Raw genomic sequence first — 25295 nt, 5'->3', positions numbered from 1 at the left:
CAAGGCTAGTTGGAGTGGAACGTATACCCAGTAGGGTGCCGACTTTTTGACTGGCTTATCTCTGTGATTTATTCTCTGGGGCTCTCAGTGAGCTTCATCCTGCCTCTTAAGTCTGTTGCTTCCAGATCCTTGGAACACTGTGCAATGTTTGTGGGACCTGGTGCTGTCTGTGCCATGGGGGGGTTGTAGAGATAGCACAGTGGTAGGGCATTTGTCTTGCACAAGGCCAACACAGGATGGAACCCCATTCGAATCCAGCATCCCACTTGGTCCCTGAGCCTGCCAGGATTGACTTCTGAGCGCAGAGCCTGAGTGCCGCCACATGTGACCCAAAAGCAAAAACCAAAACAAAAAAACTGAATTCCCTGTGACTGAGTATACTCTAGCCCTTTATTCTAAGAGTGGGGCCACTAACGGATCCAGCTGCTATATCTCAGTAGGGACTGTGGGGACAAATACGGACTTCTCTTTTTCTCTGTGGCTTAAATGAGACAGGTTTTGAAATGGACACTGAGGTTTGTCTGGCAAGGGACCGCTGGGCAGGGATGTCTAGGGGACTCTGCTCTCTGGCTCTGAGAGACCTCAGCTGCTATCTTTTTCTTTTGTTTCCAGATTGCTAAAGCGCACATGAGGAAAAGAAAAAAAATATTGTCTTTTTATGATTGCTTCTCTGTTTTCAATATTTCTGTGTAGCTAATGATGAATTTCTGAAGATGTTTGGATGGAATGTATTGAGATCTATCTTTGTATGGTGGAGAAGAGAATTTCTTCAAAAGAATTGTTAAGACTTGGGCTGTTTATCTTTTCTCAGTGCCCATTGTGAAAATTTACATATCACATGAACAAAACCACAAAGAATATTTTCCTGCTAGAAATTTATTCTTTGGAAATCATGGTTCCAGAAGAGGCTGAGTAATTCTGTTAAATAACATGTACTTGGTTTAACTAGAACTTTGCTTGTGCTAATATCACAGGCAGCTTTCATCGACAGTTGGTTTTTACATTTTCTCTAGGTTGGCTGGGTTTTATTTTAGACCTTTAAGCAGTAGACCATAGAAATAGACCCTACATATACAGTCAATATTTTGAAAATATATGAGATCGTTCTTGTTTTGTGAGGATAATTTTAAGAACTAAATGGGTATCATTTGCTTTTTAGAATATAGGATCATAATTATCAAATTACACACCTACTAGACATAGCTGTGTTTGGGAAAATTGTGTGAGTGTTCTTGTTTGGTAGAATTCACCATAATAGAATATGTAGCCTTCCTTACCGTTTAGGTAAGGTCTCTCTTGCAGAGCAGAACAAGGAGATAATAGAACTGTTTCTCTAATCAAATTTCTGGCTTTTTGAGGAGTGTGACATCATCTTTTAGTATACAGAAAGGATAGTCTATAATTCGAATTTTTTTGTTTTCGTTTTTGTTTTTGGGTCACAGCTGGCAGCGCTCAGGGGTTACTCCTGGCTCTGGCTCTATACTCAGAAATCACTCCTGGCAGGCTCGGGGACCCTATGGGATGCTGGGATTCGAACCACCATCCTTCTGCATGCAAGGCAAACACCCTACCTCTATGCTATCTCTCTGGCCCCTATAGTTAGAATTTTTAAATGGGGGAAATCATGAAAGATTTAGAAGCTCTTACTCTAATGTGATTCTGGGGATCATTACACATGGAGATGTTTCAGATGTTATGTACTTAAATTACACAAGTATAGCTGTTTAACATTCATTCTTGCCTAAGATTTTTAATGCAACTTCCAGTGTCTTGGGCTTCTCAGTTTTTGTGTTAGTATATAAACTTAAATTTTGAGATCCTCTTCCTTTGTGAGTAGAATTTATACCTGACTTTTATAAGCTCATGTTCAGTTCTTTGCATATCTTAGGGGGTGCACATTGCATTCTTAGACCCTTGGCTCTATTCCTAGTACCTCCAACCCCAACCCCCTAGCTGGTATTGCAGGCATTGGTGGAAGTGGCTGCAGGCCCTTTGAATAGTGCTTGAGAGCAAAAAGCAAACCCCTCGTCAAGAATGAGTTGTCTTATCTAATTAAGAAGAAAAATCTTCAACATTATTTCAGCTCTGTTTATAAAGTTATTGTTCTCATGTTTTGGGGCACATTCAGTGGTGCTCAGGGACAGGTTCAATACTGGGGGTTTGTTGCTGCGTATTATCTCTCCAGTCCTTTCCTTCAGAATTTTGACGTTTAGTCTCATAAGTTGTAGGTGGTATTTAGGAATTTAGGAAAACCCAGGAATGAAGAGCACATTTTGAATTCATTAGGAAATTCGGAATATAGGGTATTCTTTTGGTTGCTGGGGGCTCAATGACAGACAAAATAATAGAATCTCTGCTCTTTTTGAGCTTAAATTCCAGTGAAGGAACATGTACCATAGATAAGAATTTATATTCTGTATGATCTAGTCAAGCTTTGAGAAGCAAGAGCAAGTGGAAATTTTCTTTTGTAATTTTTATTTTCACATCTTGATATAGTCGAACCAAATTTCGGCACAGCCAGCAACTATTTCCAGAAGGTTCTCCCGGTGACCAGTGGGTAAAGCACAGGCAGACACTGCAGCCAAAGCCATACAGCAGCCATTCTGATGTGTCTGACCTTCTCAAGGCAAAGGTGAGTGCGGCTTACTCCAGGACTTAAGCTCCCATGGATTTTGAGATGAATTTAATGCGGAGGAACCGCATTAACAATACTAGAATGGGGTATTGTTGCTCAGAGGCTCCTGAGTTTATATTTTTGAACCAAAGCTTTGGCATAAATCAGGTGTAGTGAGTAGTAGAAATTAGCAACTTGGGCTGGAGAGATAGCATGGAGGTAAGATGTTTGCCTTGCATGCAGAAGGATGGTGGCATCCCTTATGGTCCCCCAAGTCTGCCAGGAGCTATTTCTGAACATAGAGCCAGGGGTAACCTCTGAGTGCTGCTAGGTGTGACCCAAAAACAAAAAAAAAAAAAAAACAAAAAAAAAAGAAAAAAAGAAAAAGAAAGAAAAAAATTAGCAAATGACTTTACTATATAATACTCAAGCTGGTGGGGGATATCCCTGGTTGACTTGGTGAAGTAGAGAGGAGAGAGACAGAAGCCCCTGGAAGGGAATCCATTACTTTTTCTTCAACTGACATGCCTCTTGGCTCAGTAGGCAGCAAGAAAGCTCATGTGACATCTACTTGGGGAGGGGGAGAAGGGAAAGGGGAGGGGAAGGAGAAGACCAATGTTTATAAAAATTAGGAGTTCTGAAAGCCATGCTTCAGCATTCTTTAAGTTAGCTTATTGTTTTCAAGCTATATTTCCAATTGCCTAATATTTTTCTATAGGTAGGTAGATTATAAATTTTTTTATGTATTTCTAAATAATGATAGAATGATTATTTACTAATTTCAGACAGTCCTGTTAATGGGCCAGAGTGATAGTACAGCGGAGAATGTTTATCTTGCAAGTGATTGACCCAGGACAGACTTGGGTTCAATTCCCATATGGTCCCCCAAGCCTGCCAGGAGTAGCCCCTGTGTGCCACTAGGTGTGGCCCAAAAACAAAAAAACAATAAAACCAACCCAGACAGTCCTGTTAAATTGCTTCCCTTTTAGGATCACTAAGGATAAATTAATGTTCTTAAACTGTATATGATTCAATTTTTAGTGAGAAGACGAGCTTATTTCAAAGCAGTATAATTACAACTACCATTTGTTTTAGAGACCGTGACCCACATTTAAAACATCATGTCTTTTATACTAAGAATTTAAGGCAGAATTTAGTGTTAACAGTCATTTACATGTGCTACTGTGTTTTTGTTATAAGAACTGTAGCTATGGGGGCTGGAATAGTACGGGGCGGGGGGAGTGTATTTGCATATGGCCAACTCGGGTTCCCTCTTTGTTCCCCTGAACCCACCAAGGGTGATCCCAGAACACAGAGACAGGTGTAAGCCTGGTTTAGACCTCTAGGTATGGCCCAAAAACAAACTAACAAAAGTTTTTTCCTTCCCCTTCTTTCCCTTTCCTTTCCCCTTTCCTATCCTCTCTCCCTCTGATTTGTAAGTAAAATTAGAAAAAGAAATGGAATAAAACCTTAATAGACATTGATATTTACTATTTCATTACTTTAGAGACTCTTGCTTTGCAGTATATTATATCTATAAAATTATGTGCTCTAAATATTTTTGACAATATAGGGAGTTTTACTAAACTTGGTTCAACCAGCTAAACATTCATGGTAGCTTATTATTTTGTTATATTACATTGTACTGTAAATTCACATTTTACATTTTCTTAAAATAGAATCAAAGTGTGAAGGGAAATGGCAGAAAACAGTACCAAGACTCACCTAATCAAAAGAAAAGAACAAATGGGGTTCACAGCCAGCCTGCCAAGACACAAAACCCCCTGATGGTAAGAATCATAGTTCCCATGATCACTCTGAACAAGAACTGTGTGCTGAAAGGGGATAAAGTGACATGTGAGGTACCCCTTCATTAACAGTATTGCAAACCAGTGTCAAAAAAGAAAGAAGGGGACCGGGGAGGTAGCACAGCGGTAGGGCGGTTACCTTGCAAGTGACTGACCAGGACCTATGTTGGTTCAAATCCCCGCATACCATATGGTCCCCCGTGCCTGCCAGGAGTAACCCCTGACCATTGCTGTATATGACCCAAAAATCCAAAAGAAAAAAAAAAGAAGCGGGAGGGAAAGAGGGAAGGGAGATCTTGAGAGGATGAGGATGAGGATGGGCTGGGTGGGAGGGAAGAGGGCATCAGAAAGGCTGAAAGGGAAACTGGGTACATTGGTGACGGGAAATGGGCACTGGTAAAGGTTGTTGTATGTATGGCTATAACTCAATCATGAACAACTTTATCTGTGGGAAAACCATTATGAACAACCTTGTAAACATTTCATTTCCCCCCCCCCCTTTTTTTTTTTGGTTTTTGGGCCACACCCGGCGATGCTTAGAGGTTACTCCTGGCTGTCTGCTCAGAAATAGCTCCTGACAGGCACGGGGGACCATATGGGACACCGGGATTCGAACCAACCACCTTTGGTCCTGGATCGGCTGCTTGCAAGGCAAACGCCACTGTGCTATCTCTCCGGGCCCATTCTCATCTTTTTTAAGAGGATCAAGAATATTGTCAAATCAGTGTCTTGCTTATTATTATTCATTTTTGGTTTTGGTTTTTGGACTACACCTAGAGGTGCTCAGGGTTTACTACTGTCTCTAGGCTTCAGGGGTCATTCCTGGTAGTGCTCAGGGCATCATATGGCATGCTCGTGATTTAACTTGTGTTGGCCCTGTGCAAGGCAAACACCCTGCCTGCTTGCTAATTTTTGCATCAAGCATTAATACAAACTTTGTGGAGCACAATTGTGTGCTATTAACAGATTAAAGATATCTGGCTATTCTTAAGAGTTTTATGATGGTTCCGTCTCACATGTAAACTGCCTTTTTTGTTGTTGTTTTGTTTTCGTTTCTTTGGGCCACACCCATTGATGCTCAGGGGTTACTCCTGGCTATGTACTCAGAAATCACTCCTGGCTTGAGGGGGACCATATGGGAGGCTGGAGGATCAAACTGGGGTCTGTCCTGGATTAGCTGCGCACAAGGCAAACGCCCTACCACTGCGCTATCACTCAGGCCCCTCCACTTTTCTTTTTATTATGTATTCATTTTTAAAATCTAAAACTTCTTAGTTTTTTCTCCATTGTATACAATTTCCACAATATATTATATAAAATATTTAACTCAAAAGCTTAAAACATTGATATCAACCCCCTTTTTATAAAATGCATGGAGGAGGGACTGGAGCAATAGCGCAGCGGTATGGTGTTTGCCTTGCATGCGGCTGATCCAGGACAGAATTCGGTTAGATTCTCAGCATCCCAAATGGTCCCCAAAGCCAGAAGCGATTTTCTGAGCACATAGCCAGGAGTTACCCCTGATCGTCACTGGGTGTGGCCCCAAAACAAAAAAGAAAAAAAAAAAAAAAGAAAAGTGGAAGGGCTGGAAAGATAATACAGTGGGTAGGGCACTTGTCTTGCATGCAGCTCACCCATGCTCATTTCCTAGCATCTCTCATGGGCCTTTGAGCTCTACTAGGATTGATCCCTGAACACTAAACAGCTAAGTGTGGCCTAAGGCAATCCCAAGAGTGAGGATGATGTTTATAATTGGTGATTGTTTAGTTTTGTTTTCCTGAGAAATTTGAAAATATGTCATTTATAATGAAATAACTTAGAGCTATTATATCTCTAAAACCATGTGGTATATGTGCTTTTTTATTAGAAATGTGAAAAAAAACTTCATCCTCGAAAACTTCAGGATAATTTTGAAGCAGGCAAGTCATTTTCCTTTTCAAATATTTACCATGGGGATTTGGTTCGTCTCCGTCCTAACCCAGATTTTAATGGCACATGTGATAAGCTGTTGTAGACAAGAAAAGAATGGTACATATTCCATGTAGAGATTCATAAATGTGGTCAGGGCCTCTGAATAAGAAACTGGCTGAAATGAATGTTTTAAGGATCAAATGAAATTATTTCTCTCTTAATGTTCCTTTTACTTTTTTTCTCTTCTGTGAATTTGAGCCTGTGTGTGGATGTTGTACCATAATTGCTGAAGGGCTAGAGGAAGAAGAGACCCAGATATTGTAAATTGGAGAAAACACCAATTTCATATATGAGAGGGCAGCAGTAACTTTGCCCTGTGGAGGTGATGATCAGTTTTCTAAGTGCTAAGGATAGAGCTTTTATTAAAATTTCATGAGAAAAAAAATAGCATGAGAAAAATCTTTTCTCAGTATAGTTGCTATGTAATGGGATTTGAAAAATAATGCTGAAGCCACTGATTTAATAGATGCCTTTTGGGAAGATATCTTTGTAGTAGGTATGCATTTCTTCAACATCTAAAGACTAATGAAGACTATTACATGGAAAATACTAAGAAATGAAAAGCAGGGCCCGGAGAGATAGCACAGCAGCGTTTGCCTTGCAAGCAGCCGATCCAGCACCAAAGGTGGTTGGTTCGAATCCCGGTGTCCCGTTTGGTCCCCCATGCCTGCCAGGAGCTATTTCTGAGCAGACAGCCAGGAGTAACCCCTGAGCACTGCCGGGTGTGGCGCCCCCCCCCCCCCCAAAAAAAAAAAAGAAATGAAAAGCAGAGCAATTAGGATTAGATTCAGTCCTGGCACTGTCAGAAAAAGAGAAAGAGAAAAGGCAGACATAATCACAGTCCTTCTCTTGATTTTGATTGCAGCACGATAGTCTACTTTACAAGTTGAAAATCTAGCTCTGGGCTCCATTCCTAGTACAAGAAAAAGAGGCTTTTAAATAAACCCTACATTGGAGAGTTATGCTAACTCTAAGATACAGAGACTGTGATTAGTATAGATAAGTTGTAGGGGGAGAATATTGAGCCATCTGGGTGGTGTTGACACCGTAACCTATCTGTAAATTCAATTTAAGTACCATAAACTCAAAAATCATTTAATGTAGAAAAATTTCAAAAGCAATATATTTAGCAACATTTAAAAAAAAGTGCTTTTTTTGGGTTTGTTTTGGGGCCACACCTGTCGGCGCTCATGGGTTATTCCTGGCTATCTGCTCAGAAATAGCTCCTGGCGAACCAACCACCTTAGGTCCTGGATCAGCTGCTTGCAAGGCAAACGCCGCCACTGTACTATCTCTCCAGCCCCGAAAAGTACTTTTTAACATGGTATGCCCAGTCTAGTTAGATAAGATAAAGTTATATAAATGTTGAATTCTCTTGAGCAGTGGTCCTCAAACTATGGCCCGCGGGCCACATATTATATTTGTATCTGTTTTGTTTCTTCATTGCAAAATAAGATCTATGCAGTGTGCATAAGAATTCGTTCATAAGTTTTGTTTTTACTATAGTCAGACCCTCCAGTGGTCTGAGGGACAGTGAGCTGGACCCCTGTTTAAAAAGTTTGAGGACCCCTGTTCAAACATATAAAGACATATAAAAGAACTCCTGTCCTGGAAAACCTCATTTTAGACTTTCCTTCTGCCTCCATCTCTTGGTGTTCTTTTAAAAGTTACTTTTCTGGGGCTGGAGACATAGTGCAGCAGGCATGGCATTTGCTTCATACAAAGCTGGCCCTCCCTTTAAACCCTTTAAGTCACCAACATCTCATATTTCAGGAGTGAATCCTGAGCATGATAGTGTTATGATTCCAAACTGAAACCAAACAAAAGTCCTAAGAAGATAGTTTTGATCTGTGATTTTGAAAATTGGGGGTTTTCTTTAGATTTGGTAAGCTTCAACTTTGTTTTTCTAGAATTGGAATCTCTCTACAAATTTTAAAGTATTTGTCTTTTTTTTTTTTTTTACTGTTTTTTTGGGTGGGGCACACCCGGATGCCGCTCAGGGGTTACTCCTGGCTCTGCACTCAGAAGTCACTGCTGCCAGGCTTGGGAGACCATATGGGATGCTGGGAGTCGAATCTGGGTTCCTCCCAGGTCGGCCGCATGCAAGGCAAATGCCCTACCACTGTGGTATTGCTCGAACCCAATATTTGTAATTTTTAAGATGTATATGTCTGGTCCTCTGGGGAACTTCATTGTGATGATACAAAAATGTGTGAGGGGCCAATGAGGTAGTTCAGGGTGTAAAATGCTCACACCTTGCATACAGTTGACCTCAACTCAAATCTCCAGCACTATCTGATTCCCACTTACCACCAGGAGTCACTCTGAGCACAGAATGAGGAGACACACAAAGACACACACACATGCGCACACACACCTTAATAACAAAAGATGAAAGGGAAGTGTCTGACATCCTATAAAGTTACTGGACTTTCTATTTTGTCTTTTAACAGATGCTGTTTTTGACTTAACCTGTTCTGGTGAAGACCAGTTCCTTGACCATGCTGAAGGACAGTCATCTGTGGCATGTAATGGACATTGCAGAGTCCCCTTTTCATCCAGAACCTTTCTAAGTTTCAAGTTTGATCATAATGCCATAATGAAGATACTGGACCTTTGATGGCAGCAGTTGGAAATCCCAAGAGCAGAGGCCTCTTGCATTTGAGTGGGTGTCTCTTTGAGCCTTACCTTTCTCAGGTGTTTTCAAGAAATGCAGGGAGGTGATGATGTTTCTGAAGAGATTGTTTTCTTTGTAGAGGAGAGTTGAAAGAAACATGCATTTGCACTGTAAATCCAATTATAACTTTTTATACAGATGTACCATTTCAGTGTTTAGCTAATGAAATTAGGTTGGTTTTTGGAGGGCTGTGTGTGTGTGTGTGAGAGAGAGAGAGAGAGAGAGAGAGAGAGAGAGAGAGAGAGAGAGAGAGAGAGAGAGAGATTCTGTATTCTATCAAATAAGAGTGTGATTCACTATCAAGTAGCTAAGTTAATGGGACTGCTCCATTGACCTTTTTATTAAAGTGATTGCAGTAAGAGTTTATTAAAATGTTTGGAAGAATCTTAAATGACACAAATGAACACATTGCCGCAATGTTCCAGAAGTCAAGATTGCAGATCATCTGGTTTGGTGGCATTTTGCACATCCTTTACCTCTACCCACTTAGGTTTTCTAGTCCTCTCTGCTTGGATTTTTATTGAAAGATTTTATTTAAGACCTGCTATATGATGCTCAGATTCAAGATATACTGTTAGTACTTCACTAAAGGACAGAGCCCTCAAACTGGAGAGAGGTGGAGACTGGTGTAGGTAAGGAAGCTGAAGTCTGGCATTACGTTACATAGTGCATACTTAGAAAACCTGCCAGACGGTTGGAAGAGAGGAAAGCAGAAACACTGCAGCCAGGATTCAGCAACTGATGCAGGGTCATCTCTACCATCCTTCACCTACCCAATTGTCTTGTGCAGAAATTTTGTTCTTGTGAAAAATTATTGTGCATTACAATTGTGTAAATATATATGAATTGCCATGTCATGGTTTTACATTGCATCTCAGTGTTGATCGTTAGAAATCAAAGTTCTCTTAGGTTCCAGTTTGCAGTAATAGCAGAGACTGACACTTTTATTAGCATCGGAAGCCTTTGGATGATGGGAGGAGAGGGGCGGTAGGGATGTGCAGTTTCCACGGGGATGACCTGGACATGGACAGAACATGCAACACTGGGAATGTGCTTTTTTTACTTCAGGATTCATATCCATCTACGAATGGCAGTGCTCGTTTGAAGATTTCAGCTCTAATTGAGGACAATCACCAGAGCTTTAAGGGATTGTAGTGATTAGGCTGTTTCTGGCCTCATGTTTCTTGGTTAGGGTGGGTGGGATGTGTGTGAACACGTGTGCTCCTTTGTCACAGGGGTTTAAAAAATCTTTTTTTACATGTGGTATCCACAAAAGTTATCTCTGCTTATATATATTTTATCATAGAAATCTTTATTCTGTATACATTACCTATTTAATAGGGGTTCTGTTTAACTCAGTGGAACTTTCAAAAGAAGTGCTATTTGTAAGGCAGTTACCTGATATTAATTACTTTGCTTTAGCTTTTAGATTTAAAGAAGAAACTATTTATTAATGAAAGTGTCACGCTGTTGGTGCTAAGCAGGAGAATTCACAATGATGACAGTATATTTAGAATTAAATCCTGAATCTTTTAATGTGACAAATTTGTGAATCCCTCTGTGACTTTTTACATAACATGCTACACTTGGTTTTGGAAACTCATACTGTTCTTTCCAGAAATACAGCTGCTTTTGTTTGGGTTTCCTTGAGCCATATTTATTGTTTTGGTCCTAGCATTCCAGATCTATGTTACAATTTTATCAAAGTGGGATGTAATATGCCTGGCCAGCCAGATTTCACTTGTTTACTGTCACCTACAACAGTTAAATTTTTAGTGATTGTGTATGTCTTTTTCCTTTTTACAGAGTGCTTAAATTTTTTTTTTCCCCTGGGTGCCTAGAGTTGGATTATTTTCAGCTTTCAATTATAAAGCAAAAGAGATTAGAGTTAGTTACAAAGAGTATCCTTTCACTGTGGTGTTGAGTCTTTTTAAAAACAACAGCCTCTCTCTATTCCAATAGCTTATGGTTAAATGTGCTGCTTCATTTAATGCACTGTGGAACAAAATAAGGTTATTTTGGGGATGAGATGATGGTAATTAACTTGAGGCTTTTTGCTCTCAATAGACTGAAGATTTAAAAAAACAACTGAAGTGTGGTGTGACTTAACTATGCAGAAATGGTCTCAGTTGGATGTACCTGTCTTTGTTTTTTTTAGGTTTTTTGGGTCACACCCGGTAATGTTCAGGGGTTACTCCTGGCTATGCGCTCAGAAGTCGCTCCTGGCTGGGGGACCATATGGGACACCGGGGGATCGAACCACAGTCTAGTGCTGGCTAGTCTAGTGCTAGTCTAGTGCTAGGCTAGTGCTGGCAAGGCAGACACCTTACCTCTAGCGCCACCACACCGGCCTTATGTACATCTGTTTTACTCACTCTCAGTATTTAGGTTTCTTCGAGGAAGACCATGCCTAGTACAGCACTGCATTTCTCCTTCAATGAGAAGTTGTAGCATGGCTTGAAGAAACCAACAGGAAAGAAGTGTCTGGAGTATGCAATAATTGTCTACTGTGCTGCACTTAGAGAGCTAGATGGAGAAGAGTTGGCTTCATTGTGCTTTTGTCTTAGAGGAGTATTTTTTTAAGTACACTCTTTTTTTTCTTTGGTTTTTGGGCCATACCCGGCGATGCTCAGGGGTTACTCCTGGCTTTCTGCTCAGAAATAGCTTCTGGCAGGCACAGGGGGCCTTAGGTCCTGGGTTGGCTGCTTGCAAGGCAAACGCAGCTGTGTTATCTCTCCAGGCCCTTAAATACACTTTTTAAATTTTCTTATTTCCATCCTCATGTGTCCTAAAGTTCAAGGCACTGAATTTTTTTCCCTTCTAATTATGTAGGTGCTTTTATGTTTAATGTTAATGACTTTTAAGATTTTGAATGAATTTTTTTGTACGTAAGCCATTGTAATCCAAAAGATCGGGATATGGTTTACATGCTTTCACAAGTTTTTTTTTAAAGAATGGAAAATTAATGGTTTTAGGGTTTCAAACAGTAAGGCATTTTTGTGGCATGAGCTTGGAGGTCTGAAGATGTTGAAAATTAACTTGCTTTAAAAAAAAAGTCCAAGTTAAGTCTCCTACGCTGTCCAAGGAATCAAGGTCACTGCTAGCTGCTTGGAGCTTCAGATATTTTTATTTTTCTATGAAGTGTCATTAAGAACAGATGAAGATATCTAACAAAATTAGTTTTATGCTACTAAGATTAGGTTGATACTTTTTCTTATAAAATGTTAGTAATTTGTATAATATCCATAAAAAGAACTAAAATTGAATATAGTACCATTCTGTGTGTATTAAATTCTGTAGAACTCTGTATTTTCATGGTCTTGAGGAAAGTTCAGGACTCTGCATGTGTGCATTTAAAAATATTACCTATAGGGGGCCGGAGAGATAGCATGGAGGTAAGGCATTTGCCTTGCATGCAGAAGGTTGGTGGTTTGAATCCTGGCATCCCATATGTGTCCCGAGCCTGCCAGGAGCGATTTCTGAGCATAGTGCCAGGAGTAACCCCTGAGTGCTGCTGGGTGTGATCCAAAAACTAAAATACACATATTTATATACATACATATATATTACCTATTCCCTGTGATTTATTTTGTTTGTTTTATTTTTTGGCTTTCAACTGTTAACTTGAATGGTAATGAGCAGTGCCATAATTTGGTCCTGATTTTTCTTAAGATGATCACATCTCCAGCTTTTTATCTTATTGTTCCAGTAGACCCCACCCCACTTGCTTAGGAACTTTATTTTGACTAATATCTTTTTTTTTTTTTTTTTGGCTTTTCGGGCCACACCCATTTGATGCTCAGGGGTTACTCCTGACTAAGCGCTCAGAAATTGCCCCAGGCTTGGGGGGACCATATGGGACGCCGGGGGATCGAACCATGGTTGCAATCTTTCTTTGCCTAGCTTGCAAGGCAGACACCTTACCTCTAGCGCCACCTTGCTGGCCCCGACTAATATCTTTTGTGGGTTTTTATTTTCTGAGGCAACATTTTCTTTGTATGCGTAGTAATCACAGTTATATGGTCAGATTTCTTATTTTTTTTCTCATAAAAGAAGTGTTAGTTATTTTGACTTGGATTATTTTTTAACTGGGGTGAAGGCATATGCATAGTATTTATATAAATGTATACATATAAGTAATAATAAGGACTAATGATAAATAAGACCAAATTCTAATTTGAAGGAGTAATAATATTTTATTTTCAAGTAAGTAAATGGGTTGGTGTAAAACAATTGTGTTAAATTTGTATGTCTTATAATTTGATACAGCCTAGCTTCTGTTCTTCATTTTATTTTGTATTATGTTTTTAGAATTTAAAATGCTTTTGGATAACCACCAACATTTATAAAAGTGAGATATATGATGGGCTCTTTTTAGCAAATATGATGGGCTTTTTCTTCTAGTTCATTCTTGCCATGTATACCTGTGTCATAAAGATATCAGGTTACAAATGGTCAGCAGTCTCTGTTTCCTGCTTTCAGAGCAGTGTTCTGGATTATAGGCTCAGAAATCAGAATGGGCTGCTGTTGAGAGTTGCCCTGAAAGGGGATGATAGGCATAGTTGCTGAGCAGAGAAAGTGTAGGAATTGTTGAAGGATATCGGTTTTTCATCCACAGTCTAGGCTCAGGTTTTCAACCATTAGAAAGCATGGACTGGTGCCAAGCCACAGACCAGTGTTTGAATACCACTGGTGTAGTCTGTGTGTGTGTGTGTGTGTGTGTGTGTGTGTGTGTACTGCCACCAAGCTTTTTCTAAATCTAGATATGTTCTTTGCTCAGTAGCAAGCAATCCAGTAAGTCTTCACTTGTCACTATAGGAGGCCAGTGAGTTTATGGGAGTCTGGTACTATTTGTTCTGAGGCTTTCTAGCCACTTCCCTAAGGAAGGTTGTCCCAGCTTGACTGTAGCCTCGGTGTATGCCACAGTCACATCATATGGCAGCTGCACATTTGTCCTAAATGACATCTGATCCTTGAGGCAAACAACTTCTACCAGAGTAGGAACTGGTGGAGAATAAGTCTTCTCTTCTGTGTAGAAGTAAACTCAGGTAAACTTGCTAGTTGCAAGGCTAGTTGCTCAGAGTTTAACGTGAAGCACAAAGAGATAGTAGGTGACCGTGATGCATTATGGAGTGACTCATCTTGAGAAGTGTTTAGAATTCACCTGAATTTCACCTGAGCCTCCAGATTAGTGATGGCACCAGGAAAGCAGTTCCCTCTGTCTTTGGTCTTCGGGCCTGAGAGGTCGGGCTAGCTGAGCAGTAGCTTGAGAGTACAATTCAGACAATCAGCACTGTCTGGGTGCTTGGAATCAGCTGTATAATATAGGCTGGAGCCTTGGGAAAAGGGATTAAATGGGAGAAACAGTAGCCCACTGTATGTATGTAATGTACCCTCTGCTAGTAAGGTCCTCTCTTAGGCCCTGAATATATTTGCTGCTTTCTTTTGGTGAAAGGATGTTAGCAAGTAAGCACCATGTTCCTTTGCTGGGTTCTTTCCAGTGCCATTTGAAGACCCATTGTTTCTCTTCATGGTTGGGGATCAGAACATGGTCTTCACAAATCCAAAACAAGTGCTCTGTCTCAGAGTCATAGCCACAGCCTGTTATTTTTCAGTCATTTTCTTCTTGGTGTCTTTGACCGGGAAAAGATCTGAATTGGATTCAGTGTGCCATCTCTCATCTAGCCCCATCTGTAGAATGTTCTACTTGTGCTCTGTTCCTGTGGCGACTCAGCCTCTCTGGGAATGGTCGTGTGGTCATGTGAAGTTTCCACACATGATGGCACTCATTCAGATGGAAGCAGAGAGAAGGGACTATGCACACTGGTGCATTAGGGGGTGGGTCTCAGAGAATGTAGCTGTCAAACTGAACAAAGAAAACCTTTTCTGTCATTGTGGGGTAAAATAGGCTGTCTTTTGGCCTTCACTTTTTGAGGTCTTAAACATGTTTCTAAGATTATGATCTTTTGAGGTAGAGCATTTTGATTTTTCTGCTTCCAATTTATTGAATCTAAAGTTCAAAAAACATCTAACTGTATAGTTATTTATTGAGTTTGTGAAACATTGTGGCTACAAATTACTGCTTTTGCTTTAGCCAATTCTTTGTAAACTGAGATTTGATTTACTATACTTTTTTTTTTTTTTTAAATTTTGGGCCACACCGGTGATGCTCAGTAATCACTCCTGGCTTGAGGTGGGGGACCATATGGGATGCTGGGGGAATGAACTGTGGTCCGTCCTTGGTCACTGTGTGCAAGGCAAATGCCCTACCACTGCGACATCGCTCCAGCCCCTACTATGCTTTTGCAATATTTAGGAATGTAATGTGAAATAGGCAGGTAATAGATGCAAGGGAAATAAAACATTGTGAGTGGGGGCCAGACCAGTGGTGCAAGTGATAAGGCGTTTGCTTGGTATGTGCTAACCTAGGACGGTCTGTAGTTCTATCCCCCAGTGTCCCATGTGGTCCCCCAAGCCAGGAGCGATTTGCCAGGAGTAACCTGAGTGTCACCAGGCGTCGCCCAAAGGGCAAAACAAAACAAAAACAACCAAAAAAACTCCCAAAATATTCTAAGTGGAATATAGGAGGAGAGTAGCTATTCCTACGCAGTTGGTTCAGTGCGTTAGCACTTTTGGAAGGAATGAGGGCCATGGACTCATAGTGTGCTAATCTGGTCCACACAGGTTGGGCAAGAGGAAGGTATGAAGGGCTTTCTGCAAGTTTCTTTGCGTATTTCACCATTGCCCATCAGGCACTGCTCATATTGCTGCTCATTTTGAGTTGTGCTTGGATCTGGCACAAGGACTAGTATCTTTTGTGGGTGGGGTAGGGGGCCCCCAGGTCATTCCTGACAAGACCAAAGTTCAATGCTAGAGCCCAGCAATAGTGTGGTATAAGGGACCAAGGGCCACCCTTTAGTTCTGGGGTGGGTGTCATGTGGTTCTAGAGATGCAATTTAAGTCCTTGAGTTTGCAAGGTATGTATCCCTGACCCTGGAGCTATCTCCCTGAACCACATAAGTATCATTTAATGTCAGATACATGTGTCCAAAGAATTAAACTTTTAATTTTACTATTATTTGAAAATTTTTTTAGTGAGAGTAGTTGACAGCTTATCTGACTTCCATTGTATAAATATAAACTCATTTTTTCAGTAACAGATGTGGAAGGAATAAGTAACCATGAACTTTTTCATATTTTATGCATTTGTGTACACATATGTTTATATATATATACTCACATATACTTAAGATTGTTCTTGAAGTTTGCTTATTAAATTAATACCTTATATAAATAGTCTTTGGTAAGTATCGGTTCATTATAGATCCATGTATAATTTACATTTTTAACTTTACCTATTGGCTTTAAGGAAAACTGTTAAAGTCTTATTTCAGAGTAAATACATGAAATAATAGTTAAGTATTATCTAATGGAAATGTGATCCTTTTATGTAAATTTGTCTTTCACCTAACCAAAATGAGGACATAGAGTTTAGTTAGAAACAGGAATAAAAATTGATTTTCTTGGTTATTTCCAAAACAAGGTTTGGAATACCTTTTAGCTCTGGAGATTAGGTAATGTTAGTAAAATATAAGTAATCTTAAAACAATTTTCTTGGGTTTATTTTTTTTTTTTTTACAAAATAGATGAGTACCTTGCTGGGTTATATTAGCAAATTATTTTATTTGACTCCTACAAAAGCTAGTAGATAATAATTGGTGACATAGTCTTAATAAATGATTGTCAATGGGGAAAACTGGATTCTAGAATAAATGTGATAAGTGATTTGTAAACTTAATTCATTAATCATTATTGTCTTATGTGAAATGATTTAACATTTTCACCTTAACTGTAAACTGTATATTATTACTTTACCTTTTACTGTTTGGAGAATGTCTTTAATAATTATGTTTATGTAGTAGTGGAATTTTGTGCTTGCTTTGGTTAATTGTTCTTTTAGGGAGAATAGGAAAGAGTCCCCCCAAATACCTGTTGTGTTCACCTTGTTACTACAATTGCTATCTTTAGAAGCAAATTTTTGGTGTTTCTGGATTTATTACATTCTGGCTAAACAGTATCATCTTCCCTCAGTGTTTATGAAAGGCAAGAATTAGTTCTCCTTTGTGTGACTATCCTAAATAATAATTTTCAGAGACTTATGCTTATGAATTGGAAGTTTAAATGTTTGTGGGATTATTGCACTTCAAAGACCATTAGAAATGCCAGCTGTATTCTCCACTGAGAAAATAAAGTCATGTGTCTTAACCATAATTGTACCCTTCGTGAGATTGTTTTTTGTAAATAACATTGATTTAGAAAACAGAAACCTTATTTTTCCAAATGAATTCGAATGATTAAAGGTTTCCTTTGTGTTTCAATACATTTAAAAATGATTGTTCAAGTATTAGCTTCCTGTAAAAACATTGTGTTAAATTTAGACTAGTGCAATACAAATAAATTTTGCTGCTTGGGCAGATTTAATTGCTGTTAACATGGTTTCTCTCCTGTGACTTGCTATTGGAGGTTCTAAATTGCTCATGTTTTGGTTACATCTCTTGTGATCGATAAATAATGACAAGTATGAAATAAAGGCCTGTTTGTAAGTCCACAGAAATGTTAAAAGCTAGAGTATAAAATGAAAATATGAAATAATTTAGTCTGTTGGGTTTTTTTTTTAGCCACTCCGGTCATTGCTCAGAGCTTGTAGTGGACAGTGATTAGGGAGAGGGGTCCATATTGTTTATTGCTTTTCGGGGAAGTACCCTGTGAAGTAATTAGATAACTAAAACCCAACAATTCTTTTGGTTTGGTTTTGTTTTTGGGCCACACCAGGTGCCACTATTGCTCTGGCCTCAAACTCCAACAATTCTTTTCACCTGGCATTCCCAGGCGATCTCCCATCCAAGTACTAACCAGGCCTGACCCTGCTTAGCTTCCGAGATGAGACGAGATTGGGCACATCCAGGGTGGTATGGCTGTAGTCTAAACCCAACAATTCTTTTTTTTTTTTTTTTTTTTTTTTTTTTTTTTTGTGGTTTTTGGGTCACACCCGGCAGCGCTCAGGGGTATTTCCTGGCTCCGTGATCAGAAATTGCTCCTGGCATGCACGGGGGACCATATGGGACGCCGGGATTCGAACCGATGACCTTCTGCATGAAAGGTAAATGCCTTACCTCCATGCTATCTCTCCGGCCCCACCAACAATTCTTTAATTTGTGACAGAACTAGTGTTTTCTTTCTTTTCTTTTTTTTTTTTTTTTTGGTTTTTGGGCCACACCCGGTAACACTCAGGTTACTCCTGGCTATGAGCTCAGAAGTCGCTCCTGGCTTGGGGGACCATATGGGAAGCCGGGGGATCGAACCGCGGTCCATCCTAGGCTAGCGCTGGCAAGGCAGACACCTTACCTCTTGCACCACCGTGCCCGGCCCCAAGAACTAGTGTTTTCAGTGCAGTGCTTGGCAGTCCTTGACTCTTGTGGGAGAATGCATTCCATTTTTCACTAGAGATCTCAGTTACATGATAGTATTATTTTGGGGGTGTGTGTAAAACTTTAAGGGAATAATTAAGACATGAGACTATTATTAATTGTGGTTTGGTAGTGATATCATAGTGGTACCTCCTAAAACTTACTGCAAAAGCTTGCCAGGATCCTTTAGTGATGCAGTATTTGCAATTTGAAACCTTATTTCACTTTTGCTCTTGGTGATTTTTTTTTTTTTGTTTTTGGGCCACACCCTGTGACGCTCAGGGGTTACTCCTGGCTATGCGCTCAGAAGTTGCTCCTGGCTTCTTGGGGGACCATATGGGACGCCGGGGGATCGAACCGCGGTCCGTCCTAGGCTAGCAGGCAAGGCAGGCACCTTACCTCCAGCGCCACCGCCCGGCCCCTTGGTGATTTTTTTTAAGAAGACAAAGAGGGGCCTGGGATGTGGCTCAGTGGTAGAGCAAATGCTTGCTTGTGCAAAGTCTTGATTCAGTCTCCCAGCATTGCCCCCCAGAACAACAAGGTGTTGTGGGTTAACAGAATTTAAGCTCGGTTCTATTGTTGGCTACCCAGAGACCCTTCCACTCCCAAGACCAGTTCCAAGCCCAGATTGTGTACTTCTGACCCATTGATTACACACCAGAAATTCCTAGGTACTTAACAAGTGGCTTTCAGAATTCAGGAAGCCCAGTTATTTACACAGTGGCCACTGATGAATGCAGGAGCAGTCAAAAACAAAGTGAAAAAGGTGAGGGTGAGGAAAATGTTGAGCACTTACTTCTAAGAACATTGGGCTGAATAAAGACCATACATACAGTCTTTACTTAGTTTGATCCTCAAAAAAGTTGTGCACATGTGTGTTATATACCCATAGAGAAAAATAGTTATGTGTACATACATGCACATATAATCATCTGGATCACCAAATAAGTTTTTTCCTAATGAGCTACAAAATTGCATAGCCAAGCAAACGTGATGAATGGAGTCTGTCTTGATTTTGTGTTATAGTAGCCATACTGGACTAAAACCATAAGACTAAATAAGTACCTGTATTTTTCTAGCATGTAAGATGACCCTTCAACCCATGAAAAACTTCCTAAAAGTCTTAAAAGTAAACTTTTTAAAAGTAAGAGGGGTCAGATCACTCGTCCCTGAAGCTGGAGTACGTTTCAGCATGCTGTATACCGGCATATAAAACAACTCCCGACTTTTAAGAAGTTCACGGTTGAAGTGTCGTCTTATCTGCCAGAAAATACATTATATACTTAGGTATATACTTTTGGATTTAATGTGCAGGATCCTAGACCTGATGTTTATTTTTAAGTCAAGTAGTAAAGATTTATCCTTTAGTTGACAAGAAGTACATCATGGAATTACAAATGTTTATTCAGAATATAAGAACGTTTGTAAAATATTATAAATGTCTCTGTATAAATAAATGGAGTCTTCTTTAAAACAATTCTATATCAAATAACATAAAGTGGCTATTTTACAGCAGCTAAAACTAACAGGCATCTGGAAACTTTTACGCATACAAGTGAAGAATTAAAAAATTACATGGTTTTGTACAGCATTTAGTGGCAACTTTAAAATAAGACTGGAGTAGAACAGTAATGACAAATGCAAACTTAAATTCATGTGCTTTAATAACTGATAGGACATTCAACAGATTTTTCTTTTTCTTTTCCTTTTTTTTTGGGGGGGGGCACACCATGTGGTGCTCAGGGGTTACTCTTGACTCTGCTCAGAAATCACTCCTAGCAGGCTCAGTATGGGATGTGGAGATCAAATCCGGATCCATCCTGGATTGGCTTCGTGCGAGGCAAATGCCCTACTGCTGTGCTATCGCTCCAGCCCCTTTGATTTAATCTAATCAAGTGGTTTAAAAGCACATTTTCAAATAATAGGAAGCTTAAATTCTCACACAAAGTAGTATTTTTTTTTAAAACCACATCTGGCGCTGTTAAGAGGTCACTCCTGGTTCTGCACTCAGAAATTACTCCTGGCAGGGCTTGGGAAATCAAATGGGATGCTGGGGATTGAACCCAGGTTGGTCATATGCAAGATAAGTGATCCACCCCCTGTACTATTGCTTTGGTTCTGCAAAGTAAGTCTTGACAGTATATGTAAAAGCTGAAATGATGTGAGCATGTTCTGTTATCTTAGCATCAAGTTCCCAGAAAACATGGCTGTGGGCTCTCAGCTGATCTGGCAGGAAACAGTAGAAGTGAATATCGTGAGTTCTACACACAACATTTTCCCACAGGAATTTGATTTGCAGTCTGCTGAAGCCTAGAGGTTACCAGCATCTGGGCCAAGTGTATGTTTCTGAATCTTGGCAACTTGACTGTAAGTCAAGCCACTAGAACCACTTCTAGTCCAGGGTCTGGCTAATTCCTCCCAGTTGAATGCTAAGCCTCATTCAAAGCAATATGACACCCTGCCATGCAACCACTAAATAGAATCATTGTTTGCCTGTGAAACTCTGCCCCTATACAGCAGTTAGCAAAAGGAAAGCTTGACAGCTGCTATTCCATCTGTGCCATTTGCCATTTGCTTTAATACCAATCTAGTGCTCAATGAAGCTGCATTGATAGTGCAATTGACTAATCGGTCATTCTGGTTCCACTTATAAAAATTAGTGACTAGCAGCCATGGCATGTATCTCAGTACAAATGTCCCTTGGAAAGGGACTTTGAGAAACTGAAATATGAGATGGTTTAGGGCTGACTAACTTGGCCTTAAGTGTAGAGCCAGGACTAACCCCTGAGCACTGCCAGGCACAGCCCCCAAAATGAACAGGCTTTGGATAAACTGGTGAAAACTCTGCAGCAAAGGTCTCTCCCTCCCTCCCTCCCTCCCTCCCTCCCTCCCTCCCTCCCTCCCTCCCTCCATATCTCTCTCTCTCTCTCTCTCTCTCTTTTTCACACACACACACACTCTCTCTCTCTCTCTCTCACTCACTCTATCTCTCTGTCTCTGTCTCTCTCCTCTCTATTAGGCTCTTACAAGGCATCTGAACACCAGAGTGCAGGCCCCTATGACAGGTAATGATTGTATTGTTTCTTGTTAGAACAGGCCATTTTATTGAATGAGTAGGAAATATTTCCAGTGTTGTTTTATACATGTTTACATGTTCTACAAACCTGTTATTTTCTGTAAAAAAAAAAAAAGTAGATTTGCTGACTTGTTTTCCCCCCAAATTCCTCAATAACCCCGTGACTGCTTCTAATATGCAGACATTTCAGAGAATTTACTCTTTTTTTTTTTAACCTCTCCTTTCTTCGTCTAAACTGTAGGATCTGTAAAGATAGTAATACAGATAGGGCTGGCCTTGCATAGAGCCAACTCAGGTTTGACACCTAGTATCCTAAGGTCTCCTGAACCCCACCAGCAGTGATACCGAGTCAGGAGTAACCCCTGAGCATCACTGGGTTTGGAGCCCCCAAAACAAAACAGAACAAAATAAATTGCTATCACTTTGCTTGCTGCTTGTAGAAGTAGGTGATGGTAAACTTCATCTGATCTTTTCATCACAGACTGGATGAGACTCCCAGCTATATACTGGCAATGGGCTAAAGATCTCTGGAATTTTTTGACTTTCAGAAGCTGCTTAAATATTTTCTGTAGCCTTCATGTCTGGCACCTCATTTCTGAGAGCTTTGAGATAAAGAACTAAAAGGAGGGCTGGAGAGATAGCATGGAGGTAGGGCATTTGCCTTGCATGCAGAAGGACGGTGGTTTGAATCCTGGCATCCCATATGATCCCCCAAGCCTGCCAGGAGCGATTTATGAGCGTAGAGCCAGGAGTAACCCCTGAGCGATGCCAGGTGTGACCCCCCCCCAAAAAAAAAAAACTAAAAGGATTAAAAAGCAATTGCAGGATGATTTCTGGACCAACAGAAACATCTGCAGAAGGGAAAAGGCAACTCTGGAAGTTTGTGTAGTTTGAGGTTTTCTTTAGGACAGTAAAATTCTGTTATGATTTTAACTTTTTTACAAAGAACATGCTTATTGCCTTCCCTTTCTGGAGCAGTGTAGTATCAAGGTTTCATATTTTAGTTTTCTCACATCCTTACAAAGGATGCTCTGAAAGTAGTAAGTCCTGCATCTCAACAGAGAATTAGGCAATTATGATTAGCTGACAGTCATTTAAAAGAAACAATCCAGTTTTGGGTAAGGTATACATTAACTTCAGAAACTTAAAATGTCAAAAGGTGAACTATAAACCACACATATGGACAATCCAATCACATAGATATTTCATTAGAAATAACCTTTCTCATAGGTGAACTTTTTCTTCAATGTAACACCTTGGAGGCAGTTTTAGTAGCTGGTGACCATGGGTTTGGAAACTCGGGTCATCACTACATGCAGAAATTCCTTTTGCTTTTGCTTTTCTACCTCAACACAGTAGTGAGAAATAAGCCTGAAGTGAACTATGACATGGTTTTATTGTTCTTTTTTCTCTATGAACAAAGACAATCCAGAAGGGAACTGACTGCCTATAGAGAGTAACTAAGAAAACAAAGAAAAATATGAAATTCTGGATGTCCGTAACCTCATGCAAGACAGCATTACTGTGGAGCCCTGACAAGGTCAAATATAAAATAACTCCTGTTCTGGGGGGGAAATAGGATATAAAAAAGAAAATTATCCAGGCAGACACTGCAATAATTTTACTTAACTCAGTACAGTTTTGTCTTACAATCAGCATGATCAGTATCTGCTGCCTCAAATCCACACATCTGTTTGTTTTAAGAAAGTATTTGAGAAATTCAAAGAAAATATACTGATAACCTTCCCTCTGTAATTAAAAAAGTAACCATTTACTGGGGAAATAGCTTTTATCCAGCAACACATATTTAAAAATATGTTGCAGTAATGTTGAGGTCAGGTGGGATTGGTAATCTGGGGTCCTTACAGAGTTCCCAAGGCCCAAGGCCCCCTGGGACTGGAGGATTTATTGCCTCTAAAAAAGTGGATTCCCTATCTCAACCTAAAGGATGCTAGATCTGGGTTTATTCCTATATATGCTGCACATCTCTTTGTTCATAAAGTGAGATTTGATGCCCATGAGGGATGCAAGACCACTGCCATTTTCTTGTACATCCTTAGGGAAGCTGGAAAAATGGGGAGAGCCATAGATTTGTTAGCTAGGTTGGTTGGTTTTTGTTTTGGGGACACATGGACATGGCTATGCACAGGACTTACTCCTGGTTCTGCTCAGGAATTAGTCCTGGCAGTATTGGGGGCAGCACATGGATGCCAGGAATTGAATCTAGGTCAGCCTCATGCAAGTGCCCTTCCCACTGTAATATTGCTCTACCCTCCCCTTTTTTGAGGGGGAGCCCCAAATACTTTCCTGTGACAAAACATCTGAAGAATAAAAATTGCTTTAAAAAATTGCTTACAAGAGGTCTCTGTTTTCGATTCAACCAGAAACAGCTAGTGGGCATTTTTGACGGTGACTAACACTGGTCTTCCAGACTGATACTAGTTGCCTTTGCATTTTGCTGATGAGATCACCTTGAGAAAGAAAGGGGGTTGCTTTGGAACAGAACTATTCTTTCCGTCCAGGCGGTGTGGTGGTGGGATGACCTTTTACATTTCACAGAAGACTGAGGAGCATGGGTAATACATTCTGGAAACACACCTTTAGCTGTGGACGTCTGTGAGACTTAGTGATAGCACAGGAAACTGGACTGATCTCCAGGCGCTTAAGAGAACTTGCAATTGAGCTTTACTAAAATAGGGTAGCTACACCGAACACTGTAGGCAGTGTAGGAAAGTGAGGGCATATAACAGTGAAGGTTAGGTGGAAAGGAAGGATGATTTTAAACAGGAAACCTTCAGGAATGAATTTAGGTACTTTGGTCCTTGATACCAGTTAGCATTTTGCAACAAATCAAACTTATTTAAGTACCACTGTGATCCTCTGGGGAATGAGGAGGTATTATTCCCTCTGTCCCCTGCTAGGGTAGCCAGACCTTGAAGGGATGGTTCAGAGGCAATCTCAGGCAAGGTCAACCTGAAGGAGCTTCACATCTATTAGTGCCTTGATGGTCTTGACAAAAAAAGTCAGATAGGTGAGAAATAGTTCCTTGCAAAACAAGATCTTTGTGCACTGAGTTAAGGGGAAAATCCAGATAAGCTTTGCTGCTCTGGAGAAACCTGGGATAATTCACTAGCTTTACTCTAAGTATCAACAGGGTTCTCAGATTTAAGACCCGGGGAAAGTCTAAAGAGTGCATTCAGGGATGGAGAGATAGCACAGTGGATAGGATGTTGACTAGCAAGGCTAACCTGGGTACCATCAATGGCACCCTATATGGTCCCATGAGACTGCCAGAAGTGATCCCTGAGCATAGTCGGTGTGCCCCAAAATAAAAGCAATACATCCTAAAGAGTGCTCTCTTCCCAGCCCTGCCTCTACCAGCACTGACGCATTGTCTGTTCTTCCCAACAGCTCTGTTCACATGGCCTTCAATTTGCTCTTGGCGGAACTTCTATAGTGCCTAGAAAGCAAACCCAGTGCCATCTAAGCTTATACTGGAAAACAAACACATGTCAGCTCTGCAAACCATCTCATGGTCTCGATTCCCTCACTCCCCTAACAACATGTCAGTTTTCCTATGAAGGAAGCAAAACTGAGAAATGAGGGATGCCACTGTCCACCCAAAAGAGAATGGGAAATTTCGAAGGTCTGGGACATTAACATGCCACCTACAGGAGAGGAC

At 40.4% G+C, this 25295-nt stretch overlaps 1 protein-coding gene across 1 annotated transcript in view; it reads left to right on the top strand.

The window, feature by feature from the left end:
- DCP2 (decapping mRNA 2) overlaps positions 1-9213 on the top strand; it is a 38955-nt gene extending 29742 nt beyond the window's left edge. Inside the window, exons 8-11 of the mRNA XM_049776070.1 lie at positions 2497-2632; positions 4294-4404; positions 6290-6341; positions 8847-9213. Of these exons, the coding sequence (XP_049632027.1) occupies positions 2497-2632; positions 4294-4404; positions 6290-6341; positions 8847-9013 (466 nt within the window). The 3' untranslated portion in view covers positions 9014-9213. The remainder of the gene's footprint in view (positions 1-2496; positions 2633-4293; positions 4405-6289; positions 6342-8846) is intronic.
- Positions 9214-25295: the final 16082 nt, after the last annotated feature.

The sequence above is a fragment of the Suncus etruscus genome, chromosome 6 (assembly GCF_024139225.1).
Source record: "Suncus etruscus isolate mSunEtr1 chromosome 6, mSunEtr1.pri.cur, whole genome shotgun sequence".
Lineage (NCBI taxonomy): Eukaryota > Metazoa > Chordata > Mammalia > Eulipotyphla > Soricidae > Suncus > Suncus etruscus.
The sequence above is the reverse complement of the archived record's forward strand: the minus strand, read 5'-3'. Positions and strand labels throughout refer to the sequence as shown.